This window comes from Athene cunicularia (assembly GCF_003259725.1).
Source record: "Athene cunicularia isolate RWA chromosome 1 unlocalized genomic scaffold, athCun1 chr1_part1, whole genome shotgun sequence".
Classification (NCBI taxonomy): Eukaryota; Metazoa; Chordata; class Aves; order Strigiformes; family Strigidae; genus Athene; species Athene cunicularia.
In genome coordinates this window covers 24102171-24123947 of record NW_020799091.1, presented here as the reverse complement: position 1 = coordinate 24123947, position 21777 = coordinate 24102171, and the positions used below count along the sequence as shown (strand labels likewise).

Genomic DNA, 21777 nt, shown 5'->3' with positions numbered 1-21777 from the left:
TCGCTCAATTTACTAAATCATCATCTTTTCAAATAAGATATATGATTGGCTGAATGGCCGGGCCCAAAGAGTTGTGGTGAATGGAGTTAAATCCAGTTGGTGGCCGGACACGAGTGGTGTCCCCCAGGGCTCGGTTTTGGGGCCACTCCTGTTTAACATCTTTATTGATGATCTGGATGAGGGGATCGAGTGCACCCTCAGTCAGTTTGGCAGATGACACCCAGTTGGGTGGGAGTGTTGATCTGCTCGAGGGTAGGGAGGCTCTGCAGAGAGACCTGGACAGGCTGGAGCCATGGGCTGAGGCCAACTGGAGGAGTTTCCATAAGGCCAAATGCCGGGGGCTGCCCTTGGGCCACAACAACCCCCAGCAGCGCTACAGGCTTGGGGAGGAGTGGCTGGAGAGCTGCCAGTCAGAGAGGGACCTGGGGGCGTGATTGACAGCTGGCTGAACAGGAGCCAGCAGTGTGCCCAGGGGGCCAAGAAGGCCAATGGCATCCTGGCTTGTGTCAGCAATAGCGTGGCCAGCAGGGACAGGGAAGGGATCTGACCCCTGTACATGGCACTGGTGAGGCCGCCCCTCGATTCCTGTGTTCAGTTTTGGGCCCCTCACTACAAAAAGGACATTGAATGACTCGAGCGTGTCCAGAGAAGGGCAACGAAGCTGGTGCAGGGTCTGGAGCACAGGTCGTACGGGGAGCGGCTGAGGGAACTGGGGGTGTTTAGTCTGGAGAAGAGGAGGCTGAGGGGAGACCTCATCGCCCTCTACAGCTCCCTGAAAGGAGGGTGCAGAGAGCTGGGGATGAGTCTCTTTAACCAAGTAATAAGGGATAGGACAAGACGGAATGGCCTCAAGTTGCACCAGGAAAGGTTTAGACCGGATATTAGGAAGCATTTCTTTCCAGAAGGGGTTGTTGGGCGTTGGAATGGGCTGCCCAGGGAGGTGGTGGAGTCCCCATCCCTGGAGGGGTTTAGGAGTCGGGTCGACATAGCGCTGAGGGATCTGGTGTAGTTGGGAACTGTCAGTTTTAGGTTAATGGTTGGATGGGTTGATTTTCAAGGTCTTTTCCAACCTTGATGATCCTGTGATTCTGTGATTTAAGTTGTAAAGACAATACATTACAGAACAGATGTGAAATGCCTTGCAATTTTATGGGGTTTGTAGAACAATGCAGCCAGTATAACATAGAAATTTGGATTTAAGGTAATTAATACGCACAATAATGATTTCTTTTTCAAGACTTATCATTTAGTTAAACTAATGATTTATGAAATTTTAGTCTCTGAGTTGTGGATTTATTTTCATTTGTCAAATTGATAAAGGAGTACAGTTTTAATAAAATAAGTTTTATAAGTGTTTCCAGCTTTCTTGTGACAAATATCATAAAGAGAGATAATACAGAAAGCTCACACATTTCTCTACTTATATTTGAAATCTAAACCACTGTGAAGAGAAATTCTGGACTTCTTAAAGAACATTTTGCAAGGCATCTTGTGGAAATTCATGAATAACATTACACACAACATTTTTAAAAATGCAAGTCTATATCTACAGCTATGTCAGTTCCTTCTGAAAAGCTAAGTATGCTAAAGAGAAGTCTGGTGTCATTAATATGGAGCACACTTTATACAGTTTTTAGTTTGTTTTGTTTTGTTTTTCATTTAAACCCATTAGCAATCAGGTTATAAAAATAACCAGTTGCTGAAATACAAGGTCTAAATGGTGAACTTCATAAATTCTGAAATGAAGCTTTACAAGTAGAAGAAAAAAAAAAACCTACTAATTTTGAATGTTCATATATTCTCCTGTAAGCCCACTAATTAACACTTTTTCATATCCTTAATGTAGGCATCTTCTAAAATAATTTTATATTATTACAATAATGATGTTTTAAATGGTTTCACTGTAACATTTTCAGCAAACACTTTTACTAGGTTTTGCATAGTAACATTAAGAGGTGAAAGACACATGCAAATACTAAATTCAGATTTTATCTTACTTAATAGCTGCTGAAATTCTACATTTTTCATCTACCTTATTATGCAAATACAATCGATTTTAATATGCAGAAAAATTGCATAGTTATAGATCTAATTCCGTGCTCAGAAACTTAAATCTGTATGCATACATTATTGAAGGAGAGAATCAGATTTTCCTCTTTCCTCAATGTCAAGAATATACCTGACTAACCACAACCTTCTGAAAAAAATAAACACCTTATAAGATAGGTGCTGTGACTAGACACTGAGATGGCCAGAGAATAGATGTTCTTTTCCTATGAGGGAATATTTAAAGGTCAAAATGAACATTCAAATTATAGAAATACTTATACTAATACATATTATATATATGGTTGGACTTGACGATCCCATGGGTCTTTTCCAACCTGAATGATTCTATGATTCTAAATGTGAAAAACAGAGTGATCAGGCTAAACAGAACAGGGATAATAAGATTTATAGACAACTCTCCACCCTAACGGGTCCTTGCACAGAGGCCCTTACTTCCAGTCTTGATTTCAGTCATGTCATGAGTTGCAGCGTACTGTGCCTCATGACCTCTGATCAGTACAGTGGTTCTATTAGCATTGAGTCTAATGTCTTGGTTTGCTCTTTCCCTTTAGCAGCTTAAGGTGCTGCAGAAGTTATATTTTTCCAAATTCAGGCTGTGTAAGTTTACTCAGTCTTCTATCTATCTATCTATCTATCTCTATACATTTTACACAATTCTCTCTCCACTCAAGCTGCTGTGCTAGAAAGGAGCATTATTCGCTGTCCCAGACTTTTGTACAGTCTTCTACACAACTCTCCTTGCAAAAAAAAAAAGGGCACTCTTTTTAATAAACCTAAAAAATTTTCTGTAAATAAACCTAAGATATAATCTATGAATGATAAAAATTACATACTGTCCATCACCAGTGACCTCAACAATGAAGACAACTTAACACTGCCATTCCCCTGAATCTTTTGAAGACTATTTTTAACAAAGATCATTTCAGTGATCTGGTTTCCACAATGACCCCACAGGCAGCTATACCCCATAACAAAAGGAACACTAAACAGCCTTATCAGAGAATATTACTCATATACATATATAACCGGCATTACCCACGTACACAAATAACCTGCACAACCACAGTAACGAATTTTGTACAATAAGGTTACAAACCTTAAAATACAGCTTTTACAATAAAAACAAATTAATGTGTCGTGGGATAGTTTGAGACTTTGATTTACCTCCTTGGAGCTTTATAACATTCAAAGAACTTTTCACTAGGTAGTTGCATGTCTCACAATACCAACTTTGTTTCTTAGCAACATAAGTCATCTCTACAAGGTAAAATGGTTTTGGCTAACAGAATCCTATTCTGAAGGATATTGAAAAAAATACATAGATTCACTACATTCTGGCATATGGTGTAGCAGTATTTGATAAGAGATATAAATTTTTTTTTTTTTTTAATTACGAACAGTTAATCATTGTAAATGCCATCACATTTTTACATCATATTTTTACCTGATAAAACATTACTAAAATTGTGTAAAATGCATCCTACTACTTTGAGCAGCAACTGGCAAGCAGTTTGGTATGTACTGAAAACACTGTACCAAAAAAAACCCAAAAAAAACCCCAGCAAACAACAAAACAATGGCTCTTGAAGAAATATCTACACCTTAAAATTTTTTCCCTTTCCTAAGCCCCCAGTTACTGGGCTGATTTTGTCACCATTATAGTCAAACCAGACTGTTCTTGAAATTTTAAAGACCAAATTTTCCTTACATGTGTAACTTCCTGGACTTCAGCATGCAAAGACAATTAAGCAATGAAATAATGAAAAAATAGCTCATTTCTTAGCTGGACTCTTCATCTTGGAATAGAATGAATGAATTTGTAAACATGAAGCTCATCCAAGATTTTACCCTTTATTTCCCCAAGTGAATTAGCATTCTAATACAACACTAGCAGAGAAACTGAGAACTCAAATATGTTCTCTGTTTACCTGAACGTAATAATATACAGATTATGTTAATCTTCACATTTTATTTCTTGCCAAAGGTAAAGTAGGATAGGACTGGTCTCTAGGATACTGCATAGAAAGAGAAAATGCACAGAGACAACAGGAGCAGTACTGCCAATACCCATATGGTTTTATGAGCCTTTAACTACCTCCCATAGCAGCCGGTATACAATTTTACAACAGATCATTCATAAACCCCTTATAGTTATGTTTCACTTCAGTCAGTTTCTCAGAGCAGCTACCGAATGTCATTAAATTTCAATAGCAGGTAAGCATTTTTCCATCCACTGGTGAAACTGTTTACTGATTCCAGTTTCTTTAGTTTACGATTTTATGAGCAATTTAACATATGATCATAGTACAGAGATTGAGAAGATATTAATTCATTATTGCCTAAAGAAAAAAAAAAAAAAAGTTTTTTTTTCCTACTAATTTTGGAATTCCATTATGTGATTTTGCAACTGTTCCGCATTATCTCATTGTTACTGGCTCTAGAGGAGGACTGAAAAGTCTAGACAGCTTGTTTTGTGGCTTTTTTGGGTTTGGTTTGTTTTTTTTCTCCTTGTCCCTAACTAAATAAAAATAAAATTTAGAAGACTCTTTTAGAAATTTTAGTCATTCTTCCATTAAATGGTTGTGGAAGCATTTAGACGTTTCAAGAACAAAAAAGCAATAAATATAACAACCCAGACTCAGTTCATCCTCCAATTCTTTTACAGAGCCCAACACACAATTTAAAAGAAAGCATTTCTAGAAAAAAGAAATGACAAACACAAAACCCAACCTTAATATCTAGACTGATTTTATCTAATTCTAGGCATTACTTAGAATTAATATCACCCCATCTCCTTTCTTAGCAGAAATAAATATAGAGATTTAGAGGATGGAGACTTCCCAGTTGAGATTAAGGTTAGTCCTGAATTCCTAAATTTGCCCTGTCTTTATGACAAAGGATCTACACTTCATTTTTGAGGAAACATTTCCAATGATCTATTAAACTGCAATATTATTATTACAATACTGTGCTTCATTAGAATTGTGATAAAATGACCATAGTATCGTGTGTCTAAATTTTTGAATTTTCCTGTTTCACTGTCAACTGACTGGATCTCAGATTAAACAATCTATCAGCATCAGATTTTGCACAAATTCTGAAAACAGAACTCAAGAGCATTCTTAATTTCATCACTTTTGTTTATTTCCTGGAAGATTTCATTATCAAATGCATTTTCCAGAGCAGTTCACTCCATAGTGTTCTCTGCATAGTACCAATTTCTTCCACGGTTTCGTAAAAGAAGTAGCAGTTCTTAACTGTAAATAGTATTCCAGCAATGCTTTTGCCAAGATTTCAGGAAGTGATCACATCACCTTTACTCTCTTCCCTGCTTGTTCAGACCATCCTTGAAAAGATCACATTAACTTTTTCAGCTAGAGCAATGAAAATGCAGTTTCTGGTCAGTTTGTTACCTACAATAACCCTTAACATCATTCTGTAATTACCGCTTTTTAATACTTAACTACTAATTCTGTAGGCATGGCACCCATTATTCACTGTTAGGTGTATGACATTGGTTTGCTTACAGTTAAGTTTGTGCTATAGAATTCTGAATCTTATCATTTGAACCTGACTGCTCTGCAACAAAGCCTTCTCCTTGCTGTTATTTATCATCCGTGTGAATGTGAAAGACTTCTAATTTTTCTTCCCGGATTGTCATACTCATTTTGTAATTGGTAAGAAAGCTACAATACTGTTCCAATATACAAGTATTAATAGACTGTCACTTAGCAGCTGCCCAACATCATTCTTAGAGATAATTATTTTAAAAGAAACAAACAACAAATTGGCTTACAGTTCTTGAAGTAGCACTTGTCATTTAGCTAATAACAGAACAGTAGCAATTTTCCCTCACATCTGGTAAACGTAAAAGCATGTCTTTGCTTCCCTTGTCCATTTTTAAGCATTAGTTTTCACATCATGGTCAAGTTGATATAATGTTGCTCTCCCCCCCACAAAAGATCCCTGGCCACTTCTTTCTGCACTCACTTAAAGGCTGGATCAGACCTAAGAAGGTGATTGGGAATAGCCAGCATGGATTTACAAACTGGAAGTCATCCTTGATCAGGCTGATAGCCTTCTATGATGAGCTGACTGGCTTGGTGGATGGAGAGGAAAGCTGGAGATTTTTATCCTGACTTTCTAGCAAGACTTCTCAACACTGTAACAACCTCAATGACAAACTAAAGATGAATGAGCTAAGTAAGTGGATGGTGAGGTGATCTGAAAACGAAATGAACTACTGGGCTAAAAGCACTGTCATCAGTGGTATGAGTCCAGTTGGAGGCCAGTTACTACTGGAGTCAGAAGGTCCAGTACTGGGTCCAATCTTGTTCATTAATAACCTGATGGTCAGAGTGCACCTTCAGCAAGTTTACAGCTGATCCAAAACTGGAAGGAGTGGCTGATACACCAGATAAGTGTGCAGTCATTCAGAGGGACCATAGCAGGTTGGAGAATCTGGCCAACAAGAATCTCATGAAGAACAGCAAAGGGAAGTGCAAAGTCCTGTCCCTGAGGAGGAACTGCTCCAGTCACCAGTATCTGCTGGATACTGACCAGTTGGAAATCAGCAAGTTCAATAATGTGCCCTCATGGCAAAGGCAGCCAGTGGTATCCTGGGCTGCATTAGAAAAAATATTGCCAGCAGATTGAGAGAGGTGATCCTTCCCCTGTCCTAACACTGCAGAGACCACATCTGGGTTGTTGTGTCCGGTTCTGGGCTGCACAGTACAAGGAAGACATGGACATACCAGACTGAGTCCAGTACAGGACTGAATGATCAAAGCTTCTGACACATGAGAAGAGGCTGAGATATGGGACTGTTTAACCTGGAGAAGAAAATACATGTATAAATAGCTGATGGCTAGGGAGTAAAGAAGACTGAGCCAGAGACTTCTCTGTGATATCCACTGAAAGGACAAGATGCAATGAACACAAACTGAAACTGATAAACTTTTTCATTGTGAAGGTTGTCAAAGACTGGTACAGACTTCCCAGTGAGGTTGCGATATCTCCATTTGTGAAGATATGCAAAAACCTGACTGGAGAAGGTCCTGAGGAACCTTTTTCTAGCTGACATTGCTTTTCAGCATCTCTGCTTCAAATGAGTCCTCTTTGAAATTGTGCATGCTACTCAGTTATTGCTTTTAAAAGAAAATTGTTTAAAAGAAGACGACAACAAGAAATTGTGAAGAAAGAGTTAATTTATATGACACATTTTCCACCTAGTTGAACAGGAAAAGATATTACAGGCCCAAAAGGCACACTGAAAGAAAATAAATCTTTGTTTGGTATCATCCTCTTGGTGGTGGCTGTGTGTGACCCAACCTTTCATGTGGCAAAGTCTAAAATCTGCATGAAGAAGTTTAGATGGATGATCTAGTTTGAATATTTTTTTCCTGGTTTTAATTTATTATGGCTTTGTTTAAGCTGCTATATAAAAATGGCAAGCTGACTCCTAATTTCCTTCAGAGGCTGGCATATTCAGTTTCTATTATGTGTATTACATGCACATTACATTTACACAAACTCAATTTTGGCATTTGACTTCTGTAAGACCGACTTCTTTCTGTGGCTCATAGAAAGCATTTGCAATGTTCCACTTGTTAGTCACAGAAGTTTTTATTTCCCACTCTTGATAAATACTCTCCTTTTACATATATTCCATAACAAGGGGTAACATAAGAAAATGAGACACTCAACTATAATTAAAGATTTGTGCATGCAGGTGTCTGTGTGTGAGATAAATAATTCATTCAGCATAGATATGCCCAAGGATTACTTGAAGAGTCTGTGCATCCAGGAAAATACCTATGCTTACTAGAGGGGTTATCCTTTATGCACTACAATAAGGTAGAGTTGAAAATCCGTATGTTCGGGGGCTATACTTTCTCTCCATGTTTGCAAGTGGCAAGAACAAAATATAAAAGACATTATTTTGGTATGTTCTGGGCTATGAAAACAGATGAAAACAAAGAGAAGCACACATCAACCATGGGGAAATTTAAACTCAAAGAAAAAAAAGTTTTCTTACTTTGCTAGACTCTTAAATTAAGCTAATAAACAGACACTATTACTATATTAAGTTACTTACTATAGGTAAATCATACTGTCAGTGGATGTCTTCTAAGAAAACATGGAATTGTTACAGTTGTAGCTAAGAAGAAGTATGCTTATTAAAAAAATATTCTTTATAGAGTATAATATTAAGGTGAAACCTAGAATTATTTTGAAGGAAGAAATTCAGGTTTCTTTGGTAACTCAAAGGGCAGCTTTGTGGGGTTTATTTATTGACATTTCAAAAACAAACTAATTAAGGAAAAATCTGTTTATTTAAGACAGATGTCTGATAATACGTGGCAGTTATTCTAAGCTATACCACTTCTTTGTAGCAAAGTGAATACAATCTAGAGAAAAGGTCTAAATCAATATACTTAAAAATGGAACCAGAAGTAAACTCCCTCTGACACAAATATGAAGTATCCATAATTCAGGAAAGATTAACACATGAAGGATTTTAAACTCTTTCAGTGCAGAACATATGTTAAAATGTATACTCAAAAATCTTAGACTTTAATAAGAATTGTAATCACATCATAATAAACATCAGAACTACATCACGGCAAAAAAATATGTACCAAAAAAAAAAAAAAATCAAACATCTGAAGTTATTCTAACCTAATGCCATTGATGCTTCTGCATTATATTGGAATCAGAAGGAATCATATTTATCACTCAGGCTGAAGGTCTTTCTACACTACTATCTGTAAGAAAAGCAGCATACAGCGTGGGCTGTACAACTTTGGAGTATACTTTTCCTGTTCTGAGGCAGTAATAAATTCTCAAATCAAATACACCACCTGAAGTTACCAATTCTGTAACATACATTCTGGCTGAGAAACAAAGTAACATGTTAAATTTCTGTATGCATGTTCAGTCCTATAATTGCATTTTTTACTGTCCTTGATAGACTGAAAAAAGAAATAAAATATATATCATACTAATAAACACAGCTATAGGCAACAGCTTGAAAAAAATCTCCATGGTAGCAAAGCATTATCCCAGATGTTAATTTAGAGAAAATTTTCTTCAGAATAAACCTAAATTATTTTTAATCAGATATTTGTTCCATAAAAGGTATGAATTATTTTGGTTTTCCAAGAAAATACACAGTAAGATTTTTATGTACTGATAGTACAAGTACCTTTCTGAGACTATATCTACTGGTCCTCTCCTCAGCTGACTACTAAAATCTTCTACTCTTTAATCTACCAGGAATGACTATGAAGTGAGAAGCATTACTTTTGGTTACTTTCCTCCTTGTGCTACTGCTGTTTTCCTGAGCTGATAAAACTTGATAGATCTTGCTAATGTCCAGTCCTCATTTGTCTGCACAGCTGATATACAGTCTAAGAGAATGAGAAAAGTCTACTAAACAGCAAATACATAAACAATGAACAAGTGCTGAAAAAATATCAGCATGTTCTGACACAACAGAAGGTTCCTTATTTTCCCTTTTTTTTTTTTTTTTTTTTTTTTTTTTTTTTTTTTTTTTTTACATAATTCTTTTTTCATCATTGGCCAATAGAATAAACATTTTTACTACTATAGCATAATCTCTAAATATCAGAGGTCAGCAATAAGTATGTAACTATTATTTCTATGTTTATCACGAAAGCAAACCTAAGTAAACTAAAATTGTCTCTCCTGCCATTGATGTATTATGAAATACAGCTTCCATTTTTGGGAACAGGTGATCAGTGAGCCATTTTTATGTTCACAGATCTACTTTCTATTACCTCTAGCTAATGTGCAGACAGTAGGCTCTGGAGTAGAACAGATCTGTTTTGTAGTACTGACATCAGATAAGAAACTCAAACACCAAACAGAAAATATGACAATATTCTCTGTTTACAGCTCTATGAAATCATGTATTTTAAAATTCCTAAAGAAACCACCACAATAGATTCCATGGTTTATCAACAAAGCATATGTCTTCCATCCATGGATTTGTAAATTGCAAAGCAAAAAGGACATTTGACTTTTAAGTGTTTGTAGACAGTAAGCAGCCATTAAAATCTGCAGATAATTGGGGGAAAAAAAAAAAAAAAAGTCAGAAACTAAAAACAGTGAGAAAGATTAACTGTTATTAGGAAGCCAAAATGAAGTGTAACTGTAGTGTTTTAAGTTACTTACCAATAGAGATAGGGTTTATCCTTATCTACATTGATATTGTTTAGCGGATCCATACGAAACCAGGTGTTAAGAGTAAACCCATTTTGATAAGGCCACTTAGCAATAGGAGGCAATGCAATTGCCTGGAATGAAAAAAAAAAAAGAAAAAGAAAAAAGAAACAAAGTCAAAAAATGAATTTTGTTAAAGGTAATAGCTTTCTAAAATCCTGTCATTCTAGATCTGCAGATCTCCTTTAACTTTCAAGTATTAAATATTTTAAAAACCACCTTCAAATAGTGTTTTTAACCAAATGCATTAATATTCCATCTATTTTAAAATACTTTAATTTTTAACTACATAAATTCTACCAATGGAGGACATGAAATTAAATTTGTGAACGGACAATACCAAGAGAAAAAAAGTAGAAAAATTACTTCTGCAGAAATTAAACTATAAATTCAGTTTTCAGTAAGTATTCATCTCATCAATAGACTTAAACATTAAGAACAAATTAATCTCAACAGATAGTACAATAGAGATTCACTGTTAAAACTACAATATAAAAACGGTTGTTCTCTGAGATTTAAGACCTATCAGTTTTGGGTTTTTTTTCCTGTGAACACTTAGTAAGGTAAGAGACTGAAAATTTTAAACCCATTCTCAGTTAAATACATTAATATTAAGCCATGCCCTGGGGGAAAAAAAAAAAAAAATCAATATTTTATTTTTATGGGCTGACTGATTAAGAGGCTTCAGAGAACTCTATCTCTGACCCTGAATACCTGATCTAACTTTGAAGTTAGGTACTTTTTGGGAGGAAATTAGACAAGATGAACTTCAGAGGTCATTTACAAAGTAAGTGTTTTCTTTGATAGCACTAAAAGATAAAACATTTTTTTCCCCTCAGTAGGAGAAGTATACATAAAATTAAGTAATTTTAAAAATTTAACAATTAAATGTTTGTAATAATTTAGAAATTACTGTAGAGAGTACTGATCACAAAAAAAATTCCTTCTCCCTCCATCAGATGAAATATAGAGTATTTTACACAAAAGTAAAGGAATAATAGCCTTTAATACTACTAATTGAAATAAGTTGCATATTAATACAAAGCTGAAGAAAATAACTTTATAAATAACAATAGGATGTTATTTCTAAGTGTATCTAATGTATATTTTTCAGTTTCAGTAAAATAATTTAAACTCTTACTACACTTTAAAATAATAAAGAGTAGTTAATGAATCCATGGTATTGTGTTCTTATCAAAGCTATCAGCAATACTGAATGAGCACTGGCACAGGTTGCCCAGAGAGGTTGTGAAGTCTCCATCCTTGGAGATGCTCACCACCTTCAATCCCTCTGTGATTCTGTGTGATATGAGTCACAGTCAAATTTTGTACTCTGATGATTCATACTGAAGACTACAAACATTGTATCAAACTCATTCACTGCTTAAAGTAAGAATGGACATAAGTCTCTGGGCAACAGAGGATTCCATGACACCATAATAAAGTAGGTAAAAAAAAGGTACAGAGTGGGAATGACTTTTCATTGGTTTTATATGAAAGGCAATTGCTGAAAGAATTTTAAGAGCAGAGAAATAGTTTATTAAGAATGATAGGGAACTCATAGTAAATTTTACAATTAGATACAGCAGTGCACTCAGATTATGCTAGTATTTGACTAGGCAAAAGAAATAACACCAATTCTGCTGCTAGCTTGGTACTAACTGCTCAGTACTAAACATTTTAAGGAACTCTTTGGGATATCACTCCTGCCTCCTGAGAGGGAGTTCCCCCGCCTGAAAAGGAAAAGAGCCGTTTGATGACAAACAGGAACAACACCCGGGAATAGTACCACCACCACAAGGCGTTCTCTAAGGAAGTGACTGCTGTGCTACTTCTACACACTGGCAGGGACATAACCCAGACATGGGCCGAGCCCTTCAGTTAGGATAGCGAAGCAGTGCTCACCAGCAGATCAGCAGACTGGTTCAGTAGACTCTTGGCTACTTCATGCTACCACTGAAATCTTGCTTATACAAGGAGCACGCACCCAACTTATCATGCCAGATAAACATTATGATGTTTCTCTATCTGATGTCATCATTATGCATCACACCTGGAAATCTGAAATCAGTGCTAAATTTTATCCAGTCTGTTTTTTCCTAATGAAGTACTTCATTGTATAGGTCATTTTGTAAGTAATCACCCCTAGTCCACTTCAGAGGATGACCTCTCTCCAGAACTTCATGCTGTAATACAACATGCACTACTCAAGAAATGCAAATTTGAAACTCATATTTCTTGATTTACAGGTGTACAGTCAATGATGAGTGGTATGCGGAACAAGACCCTAACCAAGGAAAGAAAAATGCCTCTGGTACATTTCAATCAAGAAACCTTATGCTCCTGTAACCGATGCACCTCTTTGGACAGGAAGGGATATTTGAAATTTTTCCCCTGCAAAACATTTTTTGAAGCTGTGATACAAAATTATATTTAAGAGAGGTATTTCATCAGGGTTTGCCTCTGAAGCCCAGAAATGTCAAAGCAGTATGTGCTCTTACAGACATTCATATTCTGCAACAGCTGTCTTGCTGCTGCATGTACTTTCAAGAGAGGTTAACCGGTTTTAATTTAGCAGTAGCAAATGAAACTCTCTCTTTCAAAACTCAGTAACTAATTCCTTACACAATACGCCCTATGAATTTTGCTGACACATCTGTCTGTGCAGCTGAATATGAAACAAGATCAAGGAAGTGATCTAGCAAAAAATAACTCAGGTGAAAACCAGTTATTTTTAAGCCAATTTATTTCCCTGATGCAATCTGCCACACCAGCTGTATTCACACAGAACACGTAGTGGTTTACACTTAAAGAAAACTATTAGTGCTATTGAGGAAATACAATTAGAACAGCCCAAGAGAAGCTCCTAAGAACCTTCATGTCCTAGCATAAAAAGACAGGGTTCTCAGGATTATTTCCCCTTAAAAGATTCTAAGTTATACCATAAGCATGTACCATTCCATACCAGAATGGAACTGAACCTGATATCTGGATATCTCATTTTTAAGCATTTGTATTTACTACCTTAATATTCATATGTGTATATCTGTATACAATATTTGAATTTATTTGTAGGTTTTTCTGAACATACATGCAGTGAATAGAAGAGAGAATATCTGTTTGAGAAGGTTTAGAAATGGAATACAGTTTCATTGTCATAAGTTATCTCAAAAAGTAAAGCCAACTGAAGACTTCATTTAAATCACTGCCTTGAGGAAAACAGCTGATGGAGTTCAGACAAAACCAAAAAAACATATATAGAATAAAACTTATGACTAAGCTTCCACCGTAAACTGTGATTACATGGATGAGCTCATCCCTATATTTTCCTCAAGCCTCTGCTTTACATAGCAATTACATTATTGAACTAAAATAACACTGTTTATTGGAATTCTCAGGTTTCACTTTCATGATAACTTCCCCACACAAAAATCTGCTATTTCTCATTGCATCCTCACAAGTGCAACTTCTCAACACTACAACTACCTTGCAACCCTATGGAAGGCAAGGTCTAGACTACTCTAGCATGTATTTCCCCCTCTCGTTTCAAGAATTTCCAAAACCAAATGAAAGGAAACGCAAATGAGGAGCAATTTATTTGTTCCGCAAGTTGTATTTTTTTTTTGGTTGAAAACTTACTGCAGCACTACAGCCTGGGAAGTTGAAAAAGGTATCAGGCCCATGTCTCTGTGGCATCTGATTAAGGACTGATAATAGTTTAACCGCATGTCTTGGCTGTGAAAATAAGAAAATTGCACAAAAGTCAATACAACCATTTTTGTACTCTCTAGGCTACAACGGAAACTGGACGGTTTTCAAAAAACATAGCAAATAAACTCTAAAGTAGTTTGTAAAATTACTTCATAAACATATGTTCAATCAACACAAAAAAAAAAGAAATTCAAGTTTATAAGTCCCAGGAGACAATTTATGTTAACTTCAGGCTCTAATGGAATGACACTTAATGCTTTATCTGATCACAGCTTACCCAGATTCCATTTTCGCCTCGAAGCATGCTGAACAAAAGCTTCAACTCTTTGACAGTGATGCTGTAGCTGGCAAGAACCCCCAACATATCAACTAGAAGATCTTCAAAGGAAAATAAAGTTATTCTGAACTCTGAATTTCATTGTTTTGACAAAAAAAAGCTGAAAAAGTTAGTACCTTTAAAAGTAAGTATATTCACAAATTCTAAAAGTCAAACTCAGTGTCTTAAATATTTTACAAAGGTTTTCATATTCAAGTTGGTTTAGTTATTTTTAGAAATAAATTTTCATATGCAGTTTTATATTTTGCATCACACTTTGAACAAAGTATCTATTTATGAAGAATTAGTTCTTCCTGTTTCACAATTCATCATACATTATGAACAGCTTGCTCTTTTTTGTTACATACTTTTGGGATAAGGGTTTCTTCATTCCTCTAAAGTTAGCATCTTTCAAAAATTTCTGACCTAAAAGATGACATTATTCTTTAACTTAAGCACATCACACTATACTATTTGTATGGTTCCCACAGTTTTGCTACAGTAATAATGCTTCCAATTTTTACCAGAATGAAAGGCCAGGGGAAAAACAACCAACCAACCAACAAGAAAAACCCACCCCAAAAAACCACAAGCAAAACTCCACAAAAAAAACCCACAGCTAGAAAACAATAAAGAGAAGCAATCAAAATTGCTAACGAATTTATGTAATACAGCTTTCATTAAAACATCTCAAAATCCATAAACTTTTAAAGTAATGACATGAAGTAGCCTGCCTTTCAGGGAATATCAGGTTTAAATTTACCGCTAGTACTTGGATCTTGATTTTATAACACACAATTTCGTTTTAAGAATTTGTCAGCTTGTGGGATACTGGACCTCATCTTACACTCCACACTTTCTTCTGGAATAAAGCACACTACTAAGAATTGCCACTTCCTCTAGCAGGAGGAAAACAATTTACTTATATTCACAGATGTGGAATAAGAAATTTAATTCAGAGATAAAGCAGTGAAATACAGAGTTTCCAGACCAAAAAAGCTATGACACAAGAGAACCAGCATTAACAAACTTTTTCAATCTGCTCATCAATCAGAAAATTCTCCCCATAAAAGTTGTAGAAAACATGAATAAACTTACATCTTATTTGCTACAGAAGACTACACATTTTTCTTGTTCATTAGTGAAAGGATGACTCTTACAGGTGCTGACAAAGAGTAGTCTTAAAAAGCGTCCACCCTTTTCAAGGACATTTCACATTGATATTTTGTTTTCAACCAAATCTCTCTGCAAATCCCTTATGTGTGTGGTTTTGAGTAAAACCATCTAGATCAATTCAACTTGTTCCACTCTGAAACCAACCTCTGGTCCGCAGTAAGCAAAAGGCACATGTGATGAACGAAATATCATTTAATTTACAGGAGACATAGTAAGCTGTTCAGTGAGTGAAACTGCATGTCAGGAAAGGCAAAAGAAAAACACTGTAACCTGCAGATATTTTCACCATAAAATCTGAATATATTCCTAATGTTCAAGTATAGACTTTTTTTTTTTTTTTCTCCCTTTCTTTAAGGGAAGGCTTTATTTAATCTTCCCTTTAAAATTAGTGCTACATTATATTTGTAACAGAATTTCTTAAGGGAAATCAAAAGAAAGCTAAGAAAACTAACCCCCCTATTCTCTTGTGATGGTGAATTCTATGACTCAGCTCCTCCTCTAGTACCTACGAGCATCTGCCCCCTTCACTGTACAGTCTCCAGCCTGCAATGTGAAGCTGGCAGATTGCTCATATTGTACGTGATTAGAAATTGAGAATAGTAACACACTGAAAACTCAGAAAGGGAAATCAACACAAGTGAATACCAATCTTTGTCTAACGATTTCCCAATTCTTATTTTGCATTCTTAACTTGCTTTTTAGATCCAGCTACCTCAGATTTTGCTTCCTTTAAAAAGTGTTGTGTAGAAGCAAAGCTGTGTGGTGAAAACCAGAACATCATTAAAAAAAACCTTCTAACATAGATGACAATAGTAAAAATTAATATGGCCAAACACAGAAATGATTGGCAGGTTTTTAAAATTACAGAACATGTGCTCCTTTCTTTCACTGTTATAGCCCTGTACTATATGGCACAGATAATTTCTTATTTCTACTGAAGATGTTGAGAACCCACAGATATTGGAAATACATATTTATAAATAATGAATAAAACATTGATGGAGATAAATAAATGTAATCTCCCTAACAATGTAACTCTGGGTAAAACAAAGACAGGGAGCTCAGTAGGTAACAAGTAAAGACAAAGCAAAGAACATCTGTGGAAGCTGAAGCACTTAATGCTACTTAAAAATATTGCTGTAAACACCTCTAAAGAAAGTTTGCTTCTTGTTTCAATCTAACAAGACTTAAAAAGAACTGTACTCTATTACATAGCTTTATTCATAGTTATTAAAAATCTCATATAAAAGAGTCCACATCTGGTCTATAAAACCTAATAATCCACTCATCTATAAATGGACAAAGGTCACAAAACATACTACAATTAGGATTTTTTAATTTTTACTTCATTTTTTATATTAAATAAGATCATATATATATATATATATATATAACTGGTATCTATGCCCTCATTTCAGAAACATGATTGTGTAAAATAGTAGTAAGTGCATAAGAAGAAAACAGGCACCATTTCTCATATTTAATGCATTTCTAAAATGCACTGAATGCAACAGATTTTATTTCTGTTAATGGCAGCTTCTGTCTACTTTCATACTAAGCAGTTTATATATGATCTATAAATTAATTGAAGGAATGTTTAATTCAGTCATAGACTATGAAAATACAATGAAAAAAGAGCCTGTCTTTCAAATAGCAAAGCACGTATCAAAATGAATGGTATGGCATTACCTTTAGAAGACTTATTAAACAGCATTGGAAATGCAACTTATGGAAAACTACCCTCATGACTCCTTAACCTTTTAAATAACAGACAGCCATGAAATTGTGAATTTTAACTCTGTTGGTGAAGTAAATTAATTTCTATAGGTTGGCAATACAGAACGTGATTATTTTGCAGTTTTATGGAACCAGTTGAAAGATAAATGCTTGTTAACAGTCTGTTAATGACAGAGCAGTCAAAACCTAACACTGTTGCTTAAAAGCTAGGAACTGTTTCAGTGCTGAAGAATACAGCTCCAGCAATTTTAGAACAATTACCTACAGCATCACAACAGAACTGCGGGAAATAAAATGGGGCACAAGGGAGGCATATCCACTCTGTATGAGTTCAGGCTACTCTCTCATCCAGCATTCAGACTTCTTTGAAGTCACACTAGCCCAAAAGATGCCTCAGAGCAGATGATCTGCTTCACTACTAATCACCTGAAAATAGAGAACTGTAAAAAGTGAATCCCTCAAGGAAGATCCTGTGCAGCTGTTAAAAAAACAAAAGTGCCAATCCCCTATGCAATTATCGCAGTAATCTTTTCGCCTTAACCATTGATAAAGTGGCTGACCATCCTCTATCTTAGTAGAGCAGACTATCACAGTACAAAGATGACTTCTGACAGGTGGTGCTTCTGGAAAGCAAATTAGAATACAAGTGGCAACGACCCCATTTGGATTGCAACTGAGACTTTCAAGGTGATTAAGCTTTTATTTTGGCCACAGAATCTGAAAAATCTCAAGAAGATATTTAAAGTGTTGAGAAGTCTCATGAATCTGATAGTCTTCATCTAAACAGAAGTTCTCACTCCAAAAGATTTGGTACATGTTTATTTGCTGTTGTCTTACTTTCATAAAACCAGAGAGGAGTGGCTTCAGACTGAGACTGCTCCTGAAAGTGTGCTGTCAGAACATAAGACAGAGATTACGCCTGCATTGTCTATTTAAACCTTATCTAGGTCTAATTGCAGTGTTTCACAAAGGAACAAGTGAGATGCCCTAAAAACAAACAAATAACTCCCCCCAAACCCTAAAAAAACCCCAAAAAGCTGTATCCTTTACAGATGATAAAAGCCAACTGCAAAACACTGGGCTGACAGAGTACTAGCAACTGTTTTGGGAAGAAAGTGGTACTAACTTATTAGGAATAAGCACTAACACAGCTCTTGTTCTAAACATCTTCCCTGAATGTTAAAAATCATTTTGCCACAACATTTCTTACTTTATTCTCTGGGTATGGAAAGATCATAAACATTCCTGGGGCAAAAAAAGTTCTACAGTCATCTGATGTCAATTATGACCTCAGCATCTGCATAGCAGATTAGGGAACAGAGATACTGCATTAGTTGTCACTGATTTTGTCATCAGGTGCCTACCACTGAACTAGTTATTACATGACCATATTTACTACTTCTGACTTATTATCAATGTTGTTGACATTTGTGAAAGGGTGGTGAGGTACTCACAAAAATCAAGAGATAAAAGCAAAATTACGAACTTAGTTGCTTCCGTGTCTGTGTCAGAAAAATTCTCAAATCCCCCACATTCTCATCTATTTACAGTTATCAGAGAAAGAAAGACCCTACAAAGTGTGATTCTGTCAAATCCCTGCTCATGACATACAGAAGACTATTCTGATACACAGAGCTAAAATGCCATCAGAATTCGAAATTTCAGTTTTGTTTTTAAATTTAATATTTGCTCTCAAATGCAAGCTTACTGATGTCTTTTCTGCAGAAGGTCTTTTTCTGAAATACTGTGTGACCACTCAGAAAAAAATTAATGGGGTAGAAGCTCCATTAATTTTTTTATTAACGTACTACCCTTGGCCTATATTAACAGTTGTAAATTCAGAGTGATTTTTCAGTTCTTAGATGCTCCTTGAAGCCAGATCCTATACTCTTGATTTCTGACTTCTACAATTAGTGGAGCATTTTTTAAAATTTCTCTCTAATGGGAACATCATTACAGTTATATACGCCACATACAGAAGTATTATTTAGGGGACCTTAAACCAGACAAATTTTATTGGTATGACTACTGATGGCTCATTATTTCCATGAGTGAAACCCAGAAAAATTTCATGATAGAAATGTTTTCATCAACTAATATCTTATATTTAAATTGGAATAAAACAGAATCTTTGCACTTAGACGATTCTGACATATTTACACGTCCTGCAAAACAAAGCATACTTGGCTAAAACCACTGGCTTATCAAGCTGTTGATCTGTTATACTTCAGTCTGAATCTCGCAGTACACTATTTAGCATAACACTTCTGGTTTTAGCATTTACACATATATTTCTAATAAACAAAATATTTCTAATAAAGTGTTTGCTAAGACTTGCTTTGAAAAATGGAATGCAGCTTTTTCAAATAATGTAACAGACACTTTTATAATGAAAAAAAGCCAAAGACAAAAAGATTCCTGAATATGCCAGTTTTCATGCTGCTGTTACCCTTCTCTTGTTTCTGGTCTGAAATCCTTGCTGGTTTACTGTTCCACAAAAGCCTAGATATGCCAAGAATCAGATTATCAACTAAAATCTTACAATTATAGAGAAGACAAACCTCTTCAATCTTTCAAAAATGCCTTATAATTTAAGCATCCTACTATCAGTCCCAAACTATACAAAAATTAAGAACTGCTTTCACACTTAGTTGAACGATACTGACTGGCTTAAGTTTCTCCCCATGAAAAGTAAGTAGTAGATAAATGCTAATCATATACAGCTCTCAGCTGCTGTACTTTAAATGTGATACTCTAACCAAGTAATTTAGGATTGCAATGCTTACCCTACTATTGAGAGGACATAGGATGGATTAACATAAACTCCTTCAGAAGTATTCTGAGAACCTTAGCTGTGCAACAACATAATCACTTATTTTCAGTAATCAAAGTATGTTATTTTTTTAATGCTGTAAAAAAATTATAGGACATTAAAAAAGGTATAAATCTGAAGAGATATTATAGGGAGCACAACTATACATTATGAAATGATTGTTTAATATAATCCAAGTGTCCAGCATTTAAAGCTATGAATAATTTCTGATATGCTGTCAGATGTAGGTTATGTTTAAAGTGGATCATAATAACAATTCTAACATCTGAATAATTCAGAATGATCAATGCATTTAAAAACTAAAATACTACCTTGACAGTTAAGAAATCTAACATGTACTGTTCTTAATTATGTTCAAAATTGCTTTTTTAATCACTCAGATAACATTATCTTCTGAGATGAAGTAACAGGCAGTTATTTTAAACAATGTATCTACACATATTTTAAACTAAGAATACATTTTTGTCATTTTTCTGAAACTGATAAAAAAAGTGCTCCTGACTCAATAGCAGTACTAACCAAAATAACACTTTAAGTAAAAAACAAGACATCTCAAACCCTTTCATAATCTCAAAATTCTGACAGTTCAAGAATGCAATAATTATTTTATCAGTTGGCAATTTATACCTGCAATCATGTCGTCCACAGTACTCATCTTCAGCAGTACCTGCTCAATTAAACCAACTTCCGTGCTAGTCTGTAAATTACGGACACTTTTACGTAGAATTGCTGTGAACATACTCCAGATTTCTGCTTGGCACGTTACATCACAGTGCTCCAAAAGCTCTGACATGCACGTGATGCTCTCTGCATCCTGGATTATAAAGTTCATCTCTAGATCAAATTCGCCACCAACCAGCTACAAAAGAAAACAAGAGCAGCATTACAATGTGAAATACATAGTTTACTGTCTTTCATACCTTTATTGCGACCAACACTATTTTTTGCATGATGACAGAGGAAATTTTGATAAACTCACAGCCATGATCTGTAAGACAGCAAATTAAGAATCATGCTATGCAAAAAATATCTTGTACAAAATATATACATTAATATCATAAAATACTACCTTCAATTTTATGATAGTGCTGAATACAACACTTTCATAAATAGAATCAAAAGTTATTTTAAATATTCTATCCTATAAAGTAATTGAAATGGCAGCCTATCCCAGAGAGATGTAGTGCAGAAGCTGAGGAACCTGGAAAGCTCAAAAGCAGCTGAGGCTTTCCCACAGTTCTCTGAAGAGAAATTTGCCTATTCAGAAATAAAAAGACACTGATAATAACTTAGCTATGTTTTCTCCTGTATAAGCCAACATTTGCCCTTAGTTACATGTTTGCAAGGCCTTACTGCCCTTTCCATTGTACCACGAAATAGTCATGCAGTCATGCTCAGAAATAGAATCAGTGACCTGCTGTGGACCAATGCAAACATGGAAAACTTGCTTAATTATATCACAAATGAGTTCATCATGTGGCCAAGGAAGCCTACTGCTGGTGCAAGGGAGAGACAGCTCTGGGAGAGGAACAAGCACTCAGATGAAAACGATTTAACAGCAGTACTGATCGAAGTACAGCCTGACTCCTATCCACCCAGATACTTGCAAAATGCTACCCAAGGTGCTGAGCTCCGATGAAATAGCACAAATACCAGGCACATTTTAGAAGGGGCCGGGGCCGGGGGG

General features: G+C 35.4%; 1 protein-coding gene across 1 annotated transcript in view; it reads right to left on the bottom strand.

Annotated features, from left to right (window-relative positions):
* NBEA (neurobeachin) overlaps positions 1-21777 on the bottom strand; it is a 414406-nt gene that overhangs the window by 391187 nt on the left and 1442 nt on the right. The window contains exons 2-5 of the mRNA XM_026862195.1: positions 20718-20949; positions 14306-14406; positions 13957-14052; positions 10270-10391 (exon numbers count right to left, since the gene is read on the bottom strand). Of these exons, the coding sequence (XP_026717996.1) occupies positions 10270-10391; positions 13957-14052; positions 14306-14406; positions 20718-20949 (551 nt within the window). The remainder of the gene's footprint in view (positions 1-10269; positions 10392-13956; positions 14053-14305; positions 14407-20717; positions 20950-21777) is intronic.